General features: G+C 24.2%; 1 protein-coding gene across 1 annotated transcript; it reads left to right on the top strand.

Annotated features, from left to right (window-relative positions):
- Nucleotides 1-3519: 3519 nt before the first annotated feature.
- Nucleotides 3520-23571, top strand: LOC127286407 (longitudinals lacking protein, isoforms A/B/D/L-like). The gene is made up of 4 exons (XM_051312826.1): nt 3520-5185; nt 9516-9722; nt 21674-21733; nt 22871-23571. The coding sequence occupies exons 2-4, from the start codon at nt 9587-9589 to the stop codon at nt 23248-23250; spliced, it is 576 nt and encodes a 191-aa protein (XP_051168783.1). The 5' UTR covers nt 3520-5185; nt 9516-9586; the 3' UTR covers nt 23251-23571.
- The last annotated feature ends 288 nt before the right edge of the window (nt 23572-23859 follow it).

A 23859-nucleotide genomic window follows, 5' to 3' on the forward strand; every position in this document is an offset into this window, starting at 1 on the left:
TAACCGAAAATTCACTTCACAGAATTTTTATTTGTTTAAATTTTAATTTGTCAGAATTTTCATTTAACATAATAGGCATTTTAAAGAATTTTTATTGGGTAGAATTTCATTGCATAAAATTTTCATTTTATTCTTTCAGATGAATTTTCATTTCTTTGAATTATTATTTGATATAATTTCCACACGCAGAGAAATCCGATTTAAAATTTTGGGCTCCAGTACTAGTAATTTAGATATAATTCCCAAACTAGTCTACCTTTGCCGCTCCAGGATGAAAAATTTGGAAATGAATGATAAAAGGGAAATAACACGTTAATAGGCTTTACATTTTTAGGTTCATACGCTTGCTTATAGGCAGTCCAAAGCAGATGCACATATTGGTAGGCGCTTGTGGAGAATGCTCTTATGCGAGTTTGGAACTGAGTCCAAGCACGCTTATAATGTGTGCAAAGCGGTGTGGATCGTTTCATTTAAAATTTAATGCAATAACTGCAATCTTTTTGTAACCTATATTATTATATTTATTAATCAAAGCATTCATATTTCTTGCGATTATTAATAAACTAACTATTTTTCATTATTATTTATTTATGTTTCTATAAAAAGTATATATATTTACTTTTATTAGAATATTCAATTTGGAAACTAAATATAAAATCTAAAAATAAAATAATTAAAAATATTAGAATAGTTTTAATTTTAAGCAGCTTTTTAGAGGGATTTTTGTTGTATCTTTAAAATATTTAAACATCGAATCTCTTTAAAAATTAAATCTAAGTTTTTTTTCATCTTTTTCACCAAAGGCTTTGTTTTTAAAAAAGTTTTAAAAAGATTCCACACTTAAATATATGCATATAAAGATAAATAAAAATCTCATTTGTAAAGATTTTTAAAATTCAAACTATTCTAATATTTTTAATTATTAGATTTTAGATTTTTTATTGAATTTCTAATTGAATATTCCAATAAAATAATTGCTTCCTCATGGAAACATATTCATAAATATATCGAATAGAATAAGTGATAGATAAATAATTTTTTTTAATTGTATAGGTCTCTCATTTTCGGACAAATAATGCGAGTACTATTGTTACACTTAGAGATATTTTTTTTATTTCGTAGATTTTTTCAAGTGAATTTTTAGACTGTTCTGGTTGAAGATATATGGAGTTGTCCCCTTGAATTAATACATCAGCGTTTGATTCATTCATCATAAACTAATAAAACACGCACAAAATTATTAATAAATAGCGGTATATACACGCGGATGTATTACGTTTATAATGCCCGTTCCGGACGTAATGCAATGGTGAGCAACACACTGACACGAGCGCACAGCGCAGGCGCGTCTATCTCTGCTGTACCTGTGTGGCTGTGTGCTTATATGAGTATATGGCTGACTAAAATTGTTTGGGAATGAATCCAATGAAACTTGGAGCGAACAATCCGCTTCAAGTAAACGCTGATACACAGTTTCTAATAATTGAAAAACTGAATTGAAATAAATGTAAATATAATAATTGTTCTCAATACCTTGCGACTTATAATACATTGCTTTCAAAAATACTAATATGTACACAATTAATGCAACCGCTAATAAAGACTTCAATTAAGATTACATTTCTCTCTACAACACGATCATAAAATCTATTTCAAAGTTATTCCTTCACGAGTTAAAACAAATCACGGAAACTGAATAGCACTCGCTTAAAGGAAAATATTAGCGTTTACTAAGATGTTTAGAATTCATTTTAATTGATAATCATTATAAAACTTTTTGGGATAGAAACCTAAACTTTTCAACTCATTCCTACGGTAATAGAAATTATTCCAATTGTTTTATACTCAGTCCGATATCTCAATTTTCATTTTTCTCCGTGTAAACATGATATAATTATTTTTGTTGTGTAAAAATACAGTATCGAGGTAAAATTAGTAACTGCAAGTGAATATAAATTATTAAACTGTTTAAATTTTATTTTAATTATGGTTTTGATAAAAATATACTTTAATAAGATTTATATTTAAAATGAAACTCATTATTATTATTTGGATTTCTTTGAAAATAGTTTTATAAATAGATTTATATTTTGTATTGCCTTTAACACAATTTGTTTTGCAAATTTTAATGGAACCACTATAATTATATTTCCTTACTTTTCTTTAAATTATTTACAAAAACCAGAAAAAAAACAATGCGATATAAAAACAATCAGTTTATGCAGGTTATGTCACGACAGCCATTTTGCGAAAATTCTATGTGTTAGTAACTGTATGTACACATTTTGTGTCAGTGTGGGTAACCAGTTCCCAAATTTTCCGATAGGTTCGACACCTCCGTTAATTGTAAGAGAAACGGGGAAATCAGCTTCAATTTTTCGTGGGCTTAATATAGCAGTGGGGTTTCCTTATACTACACGGAAAAAAATAGTTTGTGAAACTTTCGTAAACTAGTAGTTCACTTTTGAACGGGCCCAAAGTTTGGAAATCTTTCATTAACTTTTTCCAAGATTTCACGAACTTTTTTTTGTGCGCGTGCGCAGACATTGATTGTCATGAAGAGAGTGATGGACGTTCGTGAAATCTTGGAAAAAGTTAATGAATGATTTCCAAACTTTGGAACCGTCCAAAAGTGAAAAACTAGTTTACGAAAGTTTCGCGAACTATTTTTTTCCGTGTACTTCGTGGTAAAATCGAACATGTTTTTTGAGGTTAGGAAAAAATCCTGACGTGTTGGAGCAAAACGGACTTCAGATTCGTGATCAGCGACGCCAAAAACATATAATACACCAGGTTTGGTCAAAGTAAACTTTCATCGATTTTTCTGTGAACCTGTGCAATTGTCTTTTTTCTACAATAAATATTTTATATACAAAAAAATGGTCGAGTCTCTTTTGTTTCGAATTTTGTATAAAACAATGAATGACGACATTATTAGAATTTCTTTTTGTGAATTTTTTTTTTTCTTTTTTTTTTTTTTTTAATAATGGTGATGGGAAAAATAAGTGATTTGCACCATAATTATAGAGCATAACTAAATCTGCATTTCTCTTTCAGATGATGATGATGATGATAAATATTCGATTACTGAAGAAACAGCTGATCTTCCATTGCAAGTATTAAAGATGGACAATAGAAATTATGCACAATTAAAAATACCAAAAGCAGAACTTTTAACGGGAAGAAAAACAAATGGAAAATTCACTTGTCTTCAATGTGGAAGGTCGTATATGAGAAAAGATTCATTACAAAGGCATGTTCATTGGGAATGTAATAAAGAACCACAATTTCAATGTCCATATTGTCCACAACGATGTAAACGTAAAGCACATTGGCTAAGACATATTCGTCGTCAGCATGAAAATAAAATTGATGATATTGAAAAATTGTCAAAATATATTCCCAATATTAAGTTTAAGTGAATTGATTGCATTTGAGAATTTTTTTGTTTTCAAATTTATTTAATATTCTATTGAAAAAAAATACTCATTTTTATTATAGGTAGTTTTTTTTCCCTTGCATATGGTAAAAAATGATTTTTACATTTAAAATTTCGAATTTATAAACATCAAAGTGAAAAATTGTGTCTTAAATTAGGATTAATGCAAGAAAATGGAATATTTAGAAAATTTTCATTTATCTATATATGTGAATTTAGTTATTAATTATACGTTTTACTTTTTTTGTATTACTTAATTAATGTTACTTATTTTTGTATATTTGTTCGCGAGTCCACGAGAAAACTATCATAGTTTACTTTTGTACTATTTTTTTTACCACTAACAAATTTTTTATCTTTACCATATAAATTTATTACTTTTCAGAGTTCCTTACGTTACAGTGTTTTATAATCAAGAAGAATAAAATGGTTATATCTTCGATTTTTTTTTTTATTTTTAAGAAACTACACCGTTTTGATATAACGAATTTACAACCGGTTAATCAGCTGACAGAAACTGCGCGCGTCGTTTTTGATGTTAAGGTGATTCTGCACTCAATAAAAACAGGAGGAATTTCGTCGTGCCTAGAAGTCGATTAGGCGATTCCACAATAGCTAAATGTTTTTCGCGAGTAAATATTATTGAAATTATAAAAAAAAAAATTTGTTTTGTTAAAGAAAATAAAAATTTTATATTCTTCTAAGTAAAATGTTTTTTTTTAAATTTTTACTACACGTTGAATTTTCACGGTCGTGTCACTTAATTTGATTGGCTGTACTGAAGATTCCATTTCCGTTTGGTTAGTGTCATTAAGGCCTTTCTCCAATAGGTTCCTAAATATTTGCTTTTGCGTGACTGACGCGTTGGTTCGCAAGCGCAGTGACGTCATCAAAGCATTGATACCAATCGCGAACAAAAAGTTTGGTTTACGTTCCTCTTATCCCTGTTTTCCAACTTTACAATTTTTAATGCAAATGTTTCTCGAAGGTTTTTTTTTAATAATTTTAATTATTTAATATTTATAATTAAAAAATTCAGTCTCTTAAAATCATAAACCAAACTTTTTGTTAGCGATTGGTATCAATGCTTCGATGACGTCACTGGGATTGCGAACCAACGCGTAAGTCACGCAACGCAAACATTTAGAAACATATCTTATAAAAATCTTAAATTTTTACATGAGAAAAAAAGGATAGAAATATCTTTTGTCCTTTTCTATCTCATGTAAAAGTTTAAGATTTAAGGTACTTTTATACCTCTAGTATTTTGGTCAAGCAATCGGCTTGGATTGAATTTTCACGGAGAATCACTAAATTTGATTGGCTCCAAAAAAGTTCAATTTTCACGGTGAAAATCTAATTTATTTGTCAGAGCCAATCAAATTCAGTGATACAACCGTGAAAATCCAATCCAACCGATTGCTTGACCAAAATACTGGAGGCATAAAAGCACCTTTATATTTGCGTAAGCGCAGTTAGCGTTTGGTGACTGCCATTGGCATCTTTGCCACTGTCGAGCGACGTTAAATTTTCTATTGGAGAATCACCTTAACATCGCAAACGACGCGCGCGCAGTTTCTATCAGCTGATCAACCGATCGCAATAGCGTTGTTAAAACGGTCTAGAATTTCTTAGTTTATTTAAAAAAAAGTCGAAAATTGAACAATTTTATTCTTCTTGATTATAAAACAGTGTAGTGCAAGGAATATTTTCATCTTTAACGTTTTCAATTTCGTCACCACAAACGTAAGTTAACTTATTTGTTTGAATTCGTTTGAATTTGTTTGTTGTGATTACGTCGAAAAATATAGTCAATTTCTCATGGACTCGTACAAATATTATTTTTGATGTTTAATTACGTAATCGTATTTATAAGTACCTGTTTCTGGTATCAATTTATAGTATTTAATTTGTATTTTTACAATTTTTATTTTCAGTATTTAATGTTGCTTGTATTCTATTAAAAACATATATTGTTAAATAATACTCTATTATAATATAAGAATTTGTGCCTGTAAAAAGTGATAAAAGAAAATTTATGAAAATTGCAGCTAAATTTTAGTCTAACTAAACTATATATATATATGTCTAAGAGTTGAAAAATAATTATAAGTTTTCGAACTGCATACATTTTTTTTTGTATTATAGAACAATGTATTATTGTTTTAACAAAAAAAAAATTGATTACAGTTATTTGTCTAACTAAACTTTTTTAGTTAGTCCAATGAAATTTTTGCTTATCTTCATAAAAATTTTGGTTCGTTTAACTATGAAATAAATTTTGAAGAATTTTAGAATAAATTGTTTTCGCCGCAATTTTTTTTACAGGAAAAATAAAAATTTTTTATAACCTACATTTTTAATGAGACGGCAACAATTTTTTTTTTAACCTAAAGGTAAAATTTTGTTACCGTAAAAAATGTTTTGGTTAGAAAAATATCAAAGAAATGATTTTTTTTTTGTCAAAGATAAATATTTTTCTCTGATTTATGAAATATTTAATATTTTTAAAAGATTATTATTATTGTCTCTTACAGGAATTCTAGTATTATTTATTGATTATTGAAATATGTATTATTTATAGGATTAGTATATTTTTGTAGGATTCTGAAAGTTAGTTTATTTTTTTTTATATCTAAATTTAAAATAAGTGAATAATTTTATATTTTATAATATTTAAGAAATAAAAAATCTATGTAATCTGATTTTATGATTAATTTTAGTATTATTTAATAATGATAAGTATATTATATATTGTATTAGCGTAAAATATTGTATTTTTCATAAATTATGATTATATTTTACATATATGTAAGTTTTTCAGGAGAGTATTTTTGATAACGAAAATTGCATTACAATATCTGCCTTATATAATATCTTTTTTTTCTCTATGCATTTTCTTATTTCACAGCAGTATTACTTGCAAAAATACTGTCCCCCGTATCGAAGAATTTTTTCTAACTATTTGTGCTTTTTAAAAAATTTCGCTTTTTCATTTCATTTGAAGAAGAAAAAAAAATTTGTTTCTATTGCATTTCTTTTCTTTTCTATTCTTTATTTTATTTTCTTTAATTTTCTCTCTTTTTCCCATTTTTTCTTCGTTTTTCTTTCTTTGTCCCTTTTTTCTCTTTTTTTGTTTCTTCACTTTTTTTTCCTTTTGCTTCTTTTCTTTTTTTTCATTTTTTTCTTTTTCCCTGATTTTTCTTTTTTTTATTTCTTCGTTTCTTCTTCATTTTTTTCTTCATTTTCTTTTGCCCTCTTTTTCTTTTTTTCCCTTTTGCTTCTTTTTTTCATTTCATTCTTTTTCCCTCATTTTTCTTTTTTTTATTTCTTCGTTAATTTATTTTTTCTTCATTTTCTTTTTTCTCTATTTTCTATTTCTTCGATTCTTCTTTTTTATTTCTTCTTTCTCATTGTCTGTATTTTTTTTTTACTATTTTATGTCTTTGTTTTCTTCTCTTCTTTCTTTTTTCCTCTTTATTTTTTCTTTTTCCTTTCTTTTTTTTGATTTTTTCTTTTTCTTCTTCTTCTTTTTTTTGTCACTTTTATTTATCTTCGATATTGGGGAGTAGGCATGTGCACTAACTTTTATATCTACGCTCTGTACATATATATATATAAATAGAGAGCCTACAAATTTTCATTGCTTGCGCTATACGAAAGGAACAGCCACGAAAAAAAAAAATACGGAATATTAAAAATGTTTGACAATAAAACTGATCATGAAACGAGGCTTTTGAATGAATATTCTATGGAAATAAAAAAAAAAAATTAATCGCTCACACTCTGTTCCTTTCACAATACGCGGAAATTGCTCTTCCAAATCTGAAGCTCATTCTAGCTGCTTGGGGTTTTTCAAAGTAAGAACATACACAATTTCACCTTTCCATGCATTAGATTTTAATTTAATTTCTTATTACATAGTTAAGCGCACAAACGTTGATTGATGAAAAATATTCTATTTAGTAAAAAAAAAATTAATTTAATTGTTAATAATAGTTTTTTTTAATAACTTTATTTTACTTTCAATTTTTACTTTATTTTAAATATTTTGTAATAATTTTTTTTAATAATAGTTTTTTAATTTCTTATTTTAATAATACACTGAAAAAAAATTTCTTCGATTCTTATTGATTACTTGACTATATTATCAAATAAATATTTATTTCTATTAATTAATTATTGAGTCAATTAAATCGTATTTGTTTTAAATACAGAAATTACTTTAAATACAGTTTTTTTTTTTAAATTCAAATACAAATTATTTGGTTCAAGTAAATATTTGACAATAGTCAAGTAATCGATTATTTGAAACAAATAATTTTTTTTTTTTTAATAATAGTTTTTTAATTTTTTTTTTTTAGTGTTATATAATTATTTTTAATTTTTTTATTTTTGTAGCTTTTAAGGGGGTGCCTAATTTAGAAGGTCAAAAATTTGTAAATTTTAGGAATTTTGTTTCTCAAACACATTGAAATAAATTAACGAAGCTGAAGTACGCAACGTTTATATAAACGATTTTTAAAGAAATAATTTTTTACAATGAAAAATTCTATAATTTTTTGCCAAAAAAATATTTCTTGTAGTTTTCATTAATCAACAAATTATACAAAAAATATTTTTTAGGCAAAAAATTATAGAATTTTTCATTTTAAAAAATTATTTCTTTAAAAATCGTTTATATAAACGTTGCGTACTTAAGCTTCGTATAAATTGATGCGAAATTTTGTTGATGTTTTCTTACATATTTAAGCCTTTGAAATATAATTTTTTCATTAAAAAAAAAAAAAAAAAAAAAAATTTAATAATAAAATAAATGTCATATATGCTGAAATATTCCCATTGCGCCCAATCTAGGATCCATAATTCTTATCAAAAACAATAATACAAAATTTTTTCTTCTTTTTCACCTTCTATATGAATTAAAAGATTTCGATAGAAAGTGAAAATTAAAAATTTTACATGACTTTAAAAAAAAAAAAATTAATTTTTGCAAAAAAAAATAACTTACTTTTTCTTAAACTAAAATGTTAAATTAGACTTTAATAATAAAAAAAAAAAATGTCGTATAGAAGGCACTAATGGACGAATGAAGAAAAAATTTTGTTTTTGATAAGAATTGTGGACCACAGATTGGCCGCAAAATGGGAAAATTTTAGCAACGAGTATATAACGTTTATTTTATTATTAAATTTTATTTTTTCCAATAAAAAAAAATTATATTTCGAAGGTTTAAATATATATAAGAAAACATCCACAAAAACTCGTATCAATTTATTTCAATGTGTTTGGGGAAAAAAAATTACTGAAATTTACAGATTTTTTGACTTTCTATAAAGCCCACCTTAAACAATATGTTAAATTATTATCAAAATTTTTATAACTTTTAAATAATTATTTTAATTTTATAAAATTAAATTCAATAATTATAATGTTCATAATTTCTCTAATTATAACTACTATTTATTATTGTTCTTATTTTTATAAATCAGAATTATATTTTTTGAATGGAAAATTAATTTTTACAATTTTCGGCGCTGAGCTTTTGACGCCAACTTTATGGAGGATAATAATTTTAATTTCGAAAATAAAAAACATTTTTTTTTACTTATTATTTCAATATTTAATTTTCTTTCATCAATCAACGTTTACACTAGAATAGAAATTTTTTTTTTTTCGAAAATTCATAATCTTGAAATCCAATATTTAAAAAATTTTTCAAATTGCGAATAAAAAAAAAAACAAGATTCTGAATTTTCGTCTAAAAAATATTTTCTCAATTTTAAAGGGCTCTATTATTCACACGATAAAAAATTGATCTATTCGACGTTTTTTTTTTTATTTCAAACTTCGTGTATGTTTAAATTAAACAAATGCCCAAAAATTTAGTATAGCATTAAGTCTAATTTTTCTTCTAAACAAAGAATATTTATTTTTAGAACACTTTTTTAAATTTAATTTAATTTATTATTATTATTATTATTATTATTATTATTATTATTATTTAACAATGTCAAGGATGTTGAATTGTTCTTTTTTTTGTGTATCAATAAAAAAGCTGGAAAATGTGTTCCAGCCGAGGACCTGAGCATCACAGGATTAAAATGGGCAGCTGCTTGGCAAAGATGGAGTGCAGTGCCATCAATAATGTGGCGTTCTGGTGCTGCATTAGGTAAAGGTCTAAGTTCAGGATCATCAACACCTGAGGGTTTCAATTGTCCAGCTTGTGGTCGTGTTTACAAATTAAAAAGCAGTCTTCGTAATCACCAAAAATGGGAATGCGGTAAAGATCCACAATTTCAATGTCCCCATTGTGTTTATCGGGCGAAACAAAAAATGCACATTGCTCGTCATATGGAGCGAATGCACAAAGAAAAAATTTACAAGCAGGAGCTTGTTTAGAAAAGAAAAAAAAAAGAAAAAACAGCCAAATCCAATTTTTTTTCGCAACAAAACAAAACAAAAAAAAATAGGAATCTTAACGAAATAGTGGTATAGTGTAAACATTTGTAAAATAGTTTTTTTTGCCCCCCCCCCCAATTTATATATATACAAGAAAGCTGAAAAATGTTCAAAACCGCGAGAGGATTTTTTTTTCTCGAAAAAAAGAAGTCAAACTTTTTTTTTATATATATATAAATATTATAATCTCAGGTTTTTTTTTGCAAATTTTTATGAATGGATGTGGCTGATTTGATATAAATGTGTAGAATGAGGAAGAAAAAAAATTTCAAAAATTTGTTTTTTTTTTATATATATGAACTGTTTGAATTTTTTTTCATTTCTCATACAAATTTTCTTTTTCGCTTTTTTATGTCGAGAATTTTTTAAAAGAACAATTTTTTTGAATATTGTTTAAAAAAATCGATTTTTATTGAAAAAATGTTTTTTTTGGTAATTTTTGAAAAAATGCTCCGTTTTTTATTAAAATTGTAAAAAATTGTTCTGATTTAATTTTTTCGAATTTTTAAATTCCAAAAAATACTGAAAGTATTTTAACATTTTGAATCATTTAAAAATTGTATTTTTAATAGAAACTAAAAAAATTGTTTATTGCTCGTAAATTAGAAAAAAATTACTAGTTTTTTATAATTAAAAATACAAAACTGTGAGGTTAGAGTTACTTTTTATATTGTCTGTCCAATTTGTTCTTTCGTAAAAATTTATCTTTTTTTTTAAGCATAAAACTTCTTGAATTTTCACCCCTAAAATACAAATTTCTTTCAAAATTAAAAAAAAAAAATTTTTTTAAAAATCGAATTTTTCAAAAACAATAGTTGACACAAAAGCGAAAAAAAAATGTTACATAATGTTTTGCTTGAGTTTTTGAATGAAGTATTTTTTAAATGCCCTTATTATTATTATTATTAAATAATATTTTTTTAATTTTTAATTAATGTACGTTTTACGCATCGAGATACCGATGTTACGAGAGACAGTGTCGATTTCTCGCTCGGGGCACTCCACTATTAACTTTTTTTATTTTTTTCCCTTTTTTTTAGACTAAAAAAAAAAATGAGAATTTCTCATAGAATGGCACGATGACTATTTTTATTTTATTATTTTGAGAGGAGAAGGAATTTTCCAAATTGGAGAATAGAAAGTGATTTTGGATTGGTGATTACGGAAAGTCTGTGATAAACGTAACAGAGAATTTGTGAGTCATACGATTGTCGTGGTTTTTTTTACGAGGGATGAATGGCGTGTTTTTTTTTTTTTGTAATTTATTATTTTTTTTTGGCTTTAGAGTGTAACTATACCAGTGATAATCTAGTTGTAAAAAAAAAATTTCTGATTTTTTTATTCGAAAAAATTGATTTAGAATATATATATATATTGAATTAAATAGAAAAAAAATACTACGCTATGTGATACAAGCGCTATTATCAAAACCGTTTTAGAATCTCATTTTTCTTTTTTTTTTCGTCAATGGTATTAAAAGTCATTGTGCCTTAATGATTATAATTTTTTTTTTTTAAAAAATCAGTTTTGAACTGATTTTTTATTTTTAATTTAGCTATTATTATTAAAAATGTATATATTTAAAAAATATATGCATTTTTTTTTGTTTTGCGTATTTTGAAATTGGAAAAAAATAATGTGAAGAAAAGTGGAATATAAGCAGGATAGCCCCGAGCAAGATTTGTGACCACCTGTAAATCGGAGCTCTTCCATAGCAACCATTCTGGTCACACTGGTTCCATATATTTTTTTAAATGGACGTTTGCCGTGCACGTGTGGTTCACACCGGGGACATTTTTATGGATTTTTTTTTTTTTTTTAAGACAAATTTTTTTCCATAATTATGAGAATTAAAAATAGCTTACATTTTCTAATTTCGATCCAACTATATTGCAAAACAGTCGTTAATTATATTCAATACTAAACTTTTATTCCAAGCGTGAGAGTAGACATATTTTCTTAATAGGATTTTTTTTTAAATGCCACTATAGTTTAATGTAGTCATATATATTTATAATAATAATAATAATAGAATGTGGTTCTTTGCCACTAAACATATTTTTTTGATATAACAATTATATATATTTTAATTACAAAGCTTACAATTCACACAATATTCTCATATAGAGTACTATAAATATTTTTTTTACACATATGCGTGGCTGAGCAAATTTTGCGATTATTATTATTTTTTTTTTTTTTACAATCCGAATGTGAAATTATTATACTTATTAGTGAATAATGACGGGGAAAAAAATTATTTTATTATTTACAATAATCTTTCCGAAAATAGCTTCGAAAATTCATTTCACAAAATTTTTATTTGTCAAAAGTTTTATTTGTTCGAATTTTTATTTAAGGAGGTTGGCGGGTCAACATAACCTCAAAAACCTGTCAAAATTAAAAAAATTGTTTTTAACGCAAACAAAAATATAATAAATATTAATTTCAAACAAATTTAGAAGATCTAGATTTACTCCTTTTAAAAAAAAATTATTTTTTTTCAAAATATTTTGTCAATAATTATTTTTTTAACGTTTAGTTTTTTTTCTTTCTTAAAAAAATAATTATTGACAAAATATTTTGGAAAAAAATAATTTTTTTCGAATGGAGTAAATCTAGATCTTCTTAAATTGTTTCAAATTAATATATTTATTATATTTTTGTTTGCGTTAAAAACAATTTTTTAGTTTTGATAGTTTTTTGAGGTTATGTTGACCCGTCACCCTCCTTAACATAATAGGCATTTTAAAGAATTTTTATTCGGTAGAATTTCATTGCATAGAATTTTCATTTTATTCTTTCACATGAATTTTCATTTGTTCGAATTATTATTTGATATAATTTCCATATAAACGATTTTTCATATTTCAGAATTTTTACTTAACCAAAAAATCATTTAACAGAATTTCTAATTGATAGAATTTTCATTTGTCCGAATTTGCAAATGGCCGAAAAAACAATTGATTTTGGCGTGATTTTTAAAATCAACCAATCACAATTTTATGGATAATTTTTTATTGGTTGATTTTAAAAATCGCGCAAAAATCAATTGTTTTTTCGGCCATTTGCAAATTCGGACAATTGAAAATTTTATCAATTAGAAATTCTATTAAATGATTTTTCGGTTAAGTAAAAATTCTGTAATATGAAAAATCGGTTATATGGAAATTATATCAAATAATAATTCGAACAAATGAAAATTCATCTGAAAGAATAAAATGAAAATTCTATGCAATGAAATTCTACCCAATAAAAATTCTTTAAAATACCTAATTATGTTAAATAAAAATTTAAGCAAATAAAAATTCCAATAAATAAAAATTCTGTGAAGTGAATTTTCAGTTATATAAAAATTCAGTAATATAGAAAATCATTTTGATGAAAATTATGCAAAATATATTAATTCGAGCAAATAAAAATTCGGCTCAATAATAATTATGAAAAATGAAATTCCATAAAATGAAAATTCCAACTAATGATTTTTAGAACATAATCATGCGTCCCAGTATATTTGAAAGTGATCAACACAATTTTCTCTATATTGTAATATTTTTTTCAATAATAATTTTTTTTTTTAGGGTCAATCCATTATATTTCGACTGAAGTGGTCGCTGACTAATTTTTAAAAATTATAATACTTTGCAGGAATGATTTTGAAGTTATCAAGATCACGAAATGAAAAGAATTTTATTAAAATTTTAATTATTTATTGCAAAATATGACTTTAAAGTATATGAGGTGCTGAAAACTGTCAATTTTTTAGCCATTAGAAAATATGCAAAAATACGTAGAATTTACCATAAAAATAAAAAAATTTTTTTGTAATTTACTAAGAATGAATAAATTTATCATTATCAATTGATGTAATTATTTAAATATGTGAAATAATATATAAAATATGATTTTCAAGTTCGCCTGTCAAATAACCTAAATTTGCAAATTTCATCTATTAAATGTGAGAAAGAGAAGTCATTAAATTGAAAAAAACCTTACCAAATATAAAGTACCTGTGACTAACTTTTAGTTTTTCTTAGCACTTTTTTCCTTTTTTCTTCATAAATGTGAAATAAAAAGCAATAAAAATTGGCACTTTGCTTATTTTCACTATTTTCAAATGTAAATAACTTTCTTGGAGAAAACTGAAAAATTACAAAACTTGGGCAATATCTAATTGATCACTCAATACACACACTGGAAAAAAATTCGCTTTGGTCCCGAAGATACTTTTTGAGATAATTAAGTTTAAACTTTTCACAACTTTTATGAGGTTAATGCATGTGATTTTTATAAAATTGAAGTTAGTTCAAAATATTTAACCAATAAAACCTAACTTCGTCCTTAAAAAACTACATGTATTAACCTGATAAAAATTGTGAAAAGTTTAAACTTAATTATCTCAAAAAGTATCTTCGGGACCAAAGCGAATTTTTTTCCAGTGTGTGTATTTAGTGATCAATTAGATATTGCCCAAGTTTTGTAATTTTTCAGTTTTCTCCAAGAAAGTTATTTACATTTGAAAATAGTGAAAATAAGCAAAGTGCCAATTTTTATTGCTTTTTATTTCACATTTATGAAGAAAAAAGGAAAAAAGTGCTAAGAAAAACTAAAAGTTAGTCACAGGTACTTTATATTTAGTAAGGTTTTTTTCCATTAAATGACTTCTCTTTCTCACATTTAATAGATGAAATTTGCAAATTTAGGTTATTTGACAGGCGAACTTGAAAATCATATTTTATATATTATTTCACATATTTAAATAATTACATCAATTGATAATGATAAATTTATTCATTCTTAGTAAATTACAAAAAAATTTTTTTATTTTTATGGTAAATCCTACGTATTTTTGCATATTTTCTAATGGCTAAAAAATTGACAGTTTTCAGCACCTCATATACTTTAAAGTCATATTTTGCAATAAATAATTAAAATTTTAATAAAATTCTTTTCATTTCGTGATCTTGATAACTTCAAAATCATTCCTGCAAAGTATTATAATTTTTAAAAATTAGTCAGCGACCACTTCAGTCGAAATATAATGGATTGACCCTTTAGTCATTTTTTCCGTAATTAATTTTTTTCCCAAATAACTGCTATTGAGTATAATAATTTTCCTTCAATGATTGAATGAACTGATTTAAAATGCAGCTTTTTTTTTTTGAAAAAAAGCCTTGTCGCAAAATCTCAATTCAGCCGCTAAAGTAACTTTTTGTGATTCTCAGACTGTCAACATAGTTGATTATAATGCATTTATATTTATAAATATATATATATATTATATATTGAAAAAAAGACTTTTTTTTAACTTATAATAATTGTACAATTTTTTTTATAGTATTATACAATTTATTTACAATATAATAGCAGCTTTTTGAATTAAATTTTAAATAGATAGTGCGTATGAATCTTGTGCGTATGTTTTCAAGTATAGAAAAAAAAAAAAAAAAAAAAAAATTGCATATAGTTGGATTGAGTAACTCGTTAAAAAGTGCCAAGAGCCGAGTGCAGTATTAATTTTTTTGTTCCTATATATTGCTATTTTTATATTCCTTTTTTTTTACATAATATATTTAAATATATAGAGACAGAGAATCAAATAAATCATAGAGCGTGAATATAAATATTATATATTTTGCTAAAAAAATAATACAAATACCGTTAATAATAAATATTTAATAATAATTAATTAAAACCGAGAGAGTACATAATATATATATACTGATACTCATTGGCTCTCTGGCATTTTTGTCCCATATTCCTATGCCACATAAATCGCGTGACACGGCCGTTCAAATTTTCCATATTATAGACAATATTTATAAACAAAAAAAAATACAAACTATATAATATTCATAATCTACTTATGTTACAATTACAATTACAATAGAAAACAAAAGAGCGATGCGACAGGTTTTTTTTAGGAAACGAATTTATAATTCGTCTTTTCACAATATTATTATTATTATTTTTTGATGAGATCAAAATGTTATAAAATTAAGGTTTAAAAAATCTTATAATTTTTATTTTAAAAATATTTTTTTTTATTCGCAAACAAATTGGGAATTTTAATGAAAAACTATTTTTCTGGTCAGACCAGGTTTTTCTTAAAATTTATATTATTATTATATCAAATTAGTGTTGAAATTAATAGATTTTTTTCTAATTAGTTTTTTGTTTTAATGTTTTTAGGTTGTAAATTTCTTTTATTGATCGGGTCAATATATATTGTGAATCGATGATTTTTGTCATGTGTTATCTAATTCTTGAGATTTTATTCTTTTTTTTTAAATAAAATGATCTTTTTTTTAATTATTACAAAAATAAGCAAGTTAATGAATATTTTTGAAAATATATTTTTTTTTACAAATATCGAAAAAAAAATTTAAATAGGTAACGAATTAAGAAATTGGTTTCTAAAGATCATGGAATTTAAAAAAAAAAATAATAATTTTCTCTATTATTAAAATGAAGGCAACTCAGTTTCTTACAAAGTGCAGAAATTGCAGAAAATTGTAAAGAATTTTAATCACATTTTTATTTTATATTATTTTACAATAATATTTTTTTTATTTTATTTTTTACTTTTATTTTTTTTATTTTATTTTTTTTTATTTTTTTATTTATTTTATAATACTTAGGAGTTTTATTATAATTTCTTTTTTTATGGATTTCAAAAATTTATAAATTTGATATTTTCAAAAAAAAAAAAAATTTACCAAAAAAATGTTAATCAGTTTAAATACTTTTTAGATAAATCTAATAACATATCAAGAACAATTTGTTCACTGGAAAAAAAATTAATTTCAATTTTAACAAAATAATCTATTATTAAAAATTCAGACTAAATTTTTTCAAAATTAATTTTTTTAATTATACGGGCAATTTTTATTCGTAGAGTACTAGGAAAATTACAACAACAAAAATTGAAAACAATATCTAAATGGCTTTTGATTGAAATTAAATAAAAAAATATTTCTTTTTAATTCATTTTTAAATTTAAATTAAATTTGAATAAATAATGTGATGTAAGGTCTATATTTTATTTTCTGCAAAAAAAAAAAAGGGTAACTCAACAAATTTGGACGCTCAAAAATGTCCGAAGTCCTCCGTAGTTTATAAAATAGTAATAACAAAGAAATGAATCAAATAGCATAAAAAAAAATTAGTAATGATGACAAACTTCGGTAGCGATGATATTAATTATATATTATTATTATTATTATTATTAATATTATTATTATTAATCGATAATGCATCGAGACTCGATATACATATAGAAATAATTACTATACATAAATATGATATATATTACTATAGTGCCTCGCGAGGCCTTAAATACATTGATGGTGATCGAATTTTAGAGGTATTTTGAAAAGCTTTTTAAAGAAAATTAACGGGGAATTTAATTATAAATACATACTTCGTTACTCGCCAACGATCGCCATCATATGTGAACGGAGATTATTAGATTTTAATTAATTACATAATTAGAAAGATTAGTCTTATAAACTATATTTGAAATGTGAAAGAAAAAAAAGGCAAAACGTCGACTTTGTTGGGATAGTTTTTTTTTTTTACATTGTTGCCAAATTTAAAAAAAAAATAATAAAAAATTTTTTTTCCATTAAAAATTACTAAAATATAATATTTGTTACTAAATTCGTAATTAGTTTGGAAAAAAATAATTTTTTTTTGTCGAATTTGGCTACAATTAAAAAAAAACAACTAAAGTTTCGTATAAAAAGAGATGTGATATATTCTCTTGAAAAAAAATTTTTTTTTTTTTATGAATATTGAAAATTTTCGAGCGCGTTAGACTCAACGAAAAAAAAGGAAATGAAACACAATAAATTGTGTGAAAAAAAAAAATATAAACAAAGAGAAAAGAAAATAATATCGAGGACCATGTTAGAAGAATGAAATTTACTTTTTTGCGATAAAAGAAAAATCGGTGCCTTCGAAACTTGTTACGAGATACTAATGTCTAATATTATATATCTAATCGATAAGTGATTCCAGTGCTAATTATATATACAAAAAAAGAAAAGAAAGCGTATATAATTTTTGACAATTAAATATCGCGATTCCAAACAAAAAAAAAGTTAAAAAAATTTTTTCAAAAAAAAAAAAAATAATAATGTTGAGGAATTGCAAAAATTATGTATCTCTGCCATTATAATATTCAAATATATATATAATATAAATCATATATATATAGGGAAAAAAAAATTATCCGAAAATAATATTATTTTCTCGATTTTAATCTTTACAAATATTCGTCATTGAAAAAAAAATTAGTTCTCATTTTTTTAATTATTTGAAAATAAGTGAGTCTTATTGCGCACATAATTTGGCTTATTATAATTACAATAATTACGATTTTTGTTTTTACACAATTTGTAATTACAAATGATTTTTTTTTTTTTTTTGTTTAATCAATAACAAAAAAAGATTTTTTATTTAGGTGTCGGATTGGTGGAATGGGAAGACTCTAACAGAACTATAAAAAAAAAATTTTAAACTAAATTGAATAAAAAAAAAAAAAATATGAAAAGAAAAAATTTCAAAAAAAAAATTATAAACGTGATTTCAGTAACGTGTTACGTTAATTATATACATATTAATTAAAAAGCGAAATTTTTTCAAAATTAAATGAAAATTTCGCTTAAAAATTTAAAAAAAATCGGTTTGGTTATACTTTATGGATTTATATTATTATAATTATTATTATTATTATTATATAATGCTTTTTATTGAATTAGGCTTATACAATTTTTATATTACTAGGTATTTTTCACTAATGTGAATTAAAATCTTTATAATTATATTATATACTCGACGTAATGTTTATTATAAACGTGTAGAATCTTATTTTTTGTGTGCCTTTTTTTATAAACAAAAAATGCACCGTGATATTTAGGCGTTAAAATTATTTTTTTATAAAAAAAAAAAGAATTTCAAATTTAGGAAATCGAAATTTATTTTTTTTTAAATTTCAAATTTATTTAGGAAATCGAAATTTGTTTTTTTTAAAAGTGATATATATAAAGGAAAAGAGAGACATTTCGAGTGAGAAAAAGTGAATGCCATCTATGGATTTAAAAAAGATACAGTGCTTTATTTATTCTGTGATATATAATAAAAAAAAAAAATTATTATTATATATTGTAGAAGAAAAAAAGTTAATTAAATAGTGAGATTTGTACGAGGATTGTGAGAAAAGGTCTTTATTCTATAAAATAGAATATTGACGACTAATAAGAAACGAGCGAAAGGTATTTTTTTTTTTTTTTTTTTAAAGTATTTGACAATTTTTTTTTTTGTTAGATTTACTTACTATTTTTTGGCATTAATTAGTAAGTGAATAGAAAATAAGATAGCAAAATTTCTGCCTAAAAGATATTATTTTCTATATATATTTAGGAATTGAATGAGAAAAAAAGGATTTCTGTAAATTAAATTTCGGAAATTTTTAAAAAATTTTAAAATTAATTAAGTTTTAGCTTATAAAAATTTTGTCTTCATTAGAAAACGTAAAAATTTCGGATTTTTTTTTTAATCAGGCCTTAAAATTAAGTTTTAGCTTATAAAAAAATTTTCTATATAAGAAAACGTTAAAAAAAAAAAGAATGGTTTTCATCACTGCCAAACTGTATTTTTAATATTTAATTTTATAAATTAGCTTTTTATCAAAATTGAAAAATTTTGTTCGTTTCAATTATTTAAGTTGAATTGAGAAGGAAAAAAATATATCGAATTGAAAGTGATTCTATACGAAAATTTCGAAATTGAAAAAAAAAAAAAAAAAAAAAAATGGTATAAGAAAATTTTCTAATATGCCGCAAATTTACGTCGAGTGTATTTAGTAATTTTTTTTTTCAAAAACAAAAATTTTTCTGTATGGGGGGTAGTGCGTTTTCTAAATTTTTGGATTTCGTCCCACCGATCCATATAAAAAAAAAAAGAAAGAAAAAAAATTCAGGAAAATATTTCCTGAATACAAAAAAAAGGTTTTTTGTAATGAAAAAAAAAAAAAAAAATTGTTATTCCAGCGAGTTAGATTATTCGAAACGTGAGAGCCTTGTATTAAGTGCCTTCAAATACGACTTAGATTTTAGATTTAGAAAAAGAGGCGCTGGGTTCCCAGCTGTGAATAAATTTTTTTTTTAACTGGTATTAAAATCTACGTCAATTTTCAAAAGTACGGGATAAATTCAGAAAAAAAAGTGAAACTCCTCTCTTCTAACGAGTACCAAGAACAAAAAAAAAAAAAAAAAATGTGCAATTTTTGTTTTATTTGTCGAAAATTTTTAAACGCTTGTTATTTTTTCTTTTGTTTCGTCGAAAGTTGTATTGTCCAAAAAAAAGAGAAGGTCGAAATTTATATATTTTCTCTATTTCACGTTCGTTAAAATGAGGAGTTTAAAAAAAATTTGTATTTAAAAAAAAAGTTAATTTTTTTGTACTCTGTACTTTTGAAATAGAATCTTTTTTTTTTGTAATGAAATCAAAAAATCTCTACTAAACTGCCAATTTTTATATTTTAAATAATTATACAATAATTAAATATAAGACTTCATAGATCTACTGTGTAAGCTCACTCTAAGTGAGCCTATTTTTTTATGTTCCTGTTTTTAGTAAACTTGTCACTGTGTTTTTTTTTTTAGAACAATGTCAATTTTACTTCTTTTTTTTTTTTATTTAAGTTTTTTATTATAAGTTTTTATTTCAATTTTACCTCACTGAATATTTAAGTCATAAACTTGATTTGAATCAAGTTTTTTTTTTTTTTTTTTTTTTTAGTTTAAAAAGAAAAGCACGATACTCTTATATAAATCATTCGATTGTAATAGAACATTATATTCAATAATTACGCTCAGCGCCTCAAGTATAGAAAAAAAAAATATTTGTAATCGTAATAATTCTTTTCGCCATGTATTTGCCAACGAACGATTATTTTTTTTTTTGTCTTCATTTTTAATTATTATAATAGTATATAGAAAAAAAAAAACAATTATACTCTATACAAATAATTGATATATAAATCTTTCTAGATTATTTTGCTTCTTTTGATATATGAAGATTATTATACTCATTAAAAATGGGATTAAATATTTTACATCTTCGACATTTTTATAGAAAAATTACTGATTTTTTTTGGTTTTTTATTTACAATTGTCTTCTTTTTTTATTGTACAAATTATTATCATCATTCCATATATATATTTTTTTTAAACAAAGCGTGTCCATATTTTTATATATATTATTTTGTAATACGTCTTTTTTTCGATTTTAAAAGAAAAAAACATTCCACAAATTCGTTGTCTTTCGTTTTTCGATTTGTATAGAAACTTTGTATTCAATATTTTCGAGCAAAATAAAGTCTAGAAAGACAAAATTTCCTTGCCCAATGATTTAAATTTCCCTATTATTAAAAATATTTTATTTCAAAGGTAATGTATTTTTATTTATTTTTATTTTTTTATACTATTTTATTTATTATTTTTAGTTTTTTATATTATTTTATTTATTTATTTGGTAAGATTTTTTTTTTAAATCGATTTGCAAAAATAATTTTTAATTATTGTATACTAGTTTTTTTATTTATTTTTTTTACTATTTTATTTATTATTTTTAGTTTTTATATTTTATTTATTTTTTTTTATCATTTTTTATTATTTATTTCATATAAAAAAATACTGATTTGTTTTGAAAATTAAAAAAAAAATTCGCTTTTTTCCTATACTGACTAGTAACTTGTATTTTCAGGTGTTCCGGATCATACAAATCACAAGAGCAAAGGAAGAGAAATTCAAGAAGGAAGCAAAGGTAGAAGAAAAAATAAAAATGTATATTAGTTATTAAAAAAAAAAAAAAAAAAAAATTATCTTTCCCCATTCTTTTTAATTAACACTATATAAATTATTAGATAATAAAATAAAAAAACTCTGTAGTATTTTCAATTGAAAAACGTTTTTTTTTCGATTTTTTTGTGTATTAATTTTTTATTTCAGAATATTATATGATTTTTCAACATTTTTTTTTTAAATGTACATTAATCAAAAAATTTTTTTTCTTTTTTTCAGGACTAGAAAATTTTTTTTTTTTTTAGTTTTCACACACGAAAGAAGAGATAGGAAAATCAACATTGAAAATATCCTATTTTTCCCCCATTATCCTTGAATGGTTTTCTCTTGAATCCTTTAATTATATAATCAGAATGAAATAACTAAAAACAACCATAAACACCACACAAGACCACTTTCATATTCCTCATAAATCAACATCCGAAGGAAAATATTTGCAATTGATTTTCTTGTCAGTTAGAAAATGATAATTCGATTGAACAAGCAAAAAACAAAAGTCTTTTTAAACATTTTATTTTTTGCAAAAATAAAACGACACTTCGAGTATAATTTGTTTTAATTTGGCAATCCTATTTTTATTTAACCTAACCTAGTAATACAAATATAAGGTTACATTGAAATCGTAAAACGTAAACTTTAACATGAGATAGAAAAGGATAGAATATGTATGTCCTTTTCTCTCTCATTCTTAAGTGATACGATTACGCAAGCGCAGTTGCCTTTTAGGTTATGTATCGAATACTATCGTCAAAAGTTTCTCAGACATTCGTTTTTAGCATTGCAAATCGATAAATTTTCAAACTGACAAAAAAATTAAATTTTTTTTTTTTTCACCAAAAATCTAGTCCAAAAATCCATTTCTTTTTTTTTTTTTTGCTCGTTGTTGCTAGCTTTTGAAAATTTGAATGTTTTTTTTGGCATGGCCCGCGCCGTATAAATGCGAAGCAAATTTTTTTTTTGCTCAAAACTCGCAATAAGAGAGAAAAAAAAAGCTCGCTGCAAAAAATTTTTTTGCTTGACTCTATTATGAAAAAAAAGAAAACAAACAAATTGATGTTTATTAATGAAGGACGATTTTTGGGATTTTTTTGTCTATTAGGATTTTTTGCCAGTCTTGGATGGAATGCTGATGGTACAAGAAGAATATCAAGAAATTCAAATGATGTACCAGCGCCATTGGCACCGCAAAGACGTGCACGACTTCATTGTCCATCGCATCACGTGAGCCGTAACAATAATCGACCAATTAATATTTCAGCTCTCGATCGACGTCACAATTGTGCACGTTGTGGTAAAAGTTACAAGAATGCCTATATATTGAAACGTCATACACTCTATGAATGTGGAAAAGCGCCATCATTTTCATGTCCACATTGTGCTTTTAGTTCCAAATATGAGAGAAATTTGAAAGCTCACATTAATCATCGTCATATGGATGTTCAATCACAATCCAGTGCCACAATTAATCAACGAGCTTAAAATTAATTTTTTTTTTCAAATTTTGAAAAAAAAGGTGACAAAAGAAAAAAAATTTATTTGAAAAATCTGTGTTTATGAAGGTTTTTATGCTTTTAATGTACACCCAACTGTATAATTACACTTTTTTTGTCCTTTTCTAACGCACGCGTTGTCATGGTAACACGTGCGTTAGAAAAGGATAAAAAAATGTTGCCATGACAACACGTGCTTTAGAAAAGGAAAAAAAAGTGTAGGTATATCTGATCACGAGTGTTCCTTCCGGTTTGACGGCATTTTGAAAAGTCGTGACAATTGGGTGGTTTCCATTGTCCCCACTCGCCACTTGTCATAATTCTCATCAACTGCCGCACTCTATTCTAATGAAAATTTAGTGACTTTATTGTTAAAATTAAAAGTTACTAAATTTTTACTAGAGCAGGGTGCGGTAGTTGACGAGAATTATGAATTGACAAATGGTGAGTAGAGACAATGGAAACCAACCGTTGTGACATAAATATAATAAGGTTCGTTTCCATTGTTCTCAATCGCCATTAGTCATAATTCTCGTCAACTACCGCACTCTGCTCTAGTAAAAAATTTAGTGACTTTATTGTTAAAATTAAAAGTTAC

This window comes from Leptopilina boulardi, unplaced genomic scaffold (assembly GCF_019393585.1).
Source record: "Leptopilina boulardi isolate dan_hultmark-lab unplaced genomic scaffold, ZJU_Lbou_2.1 LbouV2_121, whole genome shotgun sequence".
In the NCBI taxonomy this organism is placed as follows: Eukaryota; Metazoa; Arthropoda; class Insecta; order Hymenoptera; family Figitidae; genus Leptopilina; species Leptopilina boulardi.

What these genes read in the sequence shown, in the direction of transcription:
- LOC127286407 (XM_051312826.1), top strand. Translation starts at nt 9,587, where the DNA reads ATGTGGCGTTCTGGTGCTGCATTAGGTAAAGGTCTAAGTTCAGGATCA. An exon ending in TCACCAAAAATGGGAATGCG is followed by an intron (nt 9,723 to 21,673) that starts GTAAAGATCCAC and finishes TTGTATTTTCAG; the next exon opens with GTGTTCCGGATCATACAAAT. An exon ending in AATTCAAGAAGGAAGCAAAG is followed by an intron (nt 21,734 to 22,870) that starts GTAGAAGAAAAA and finishes TTTGTCTATTAG; the next exon opens with GATTTTTTGCCAGTCTTGGA.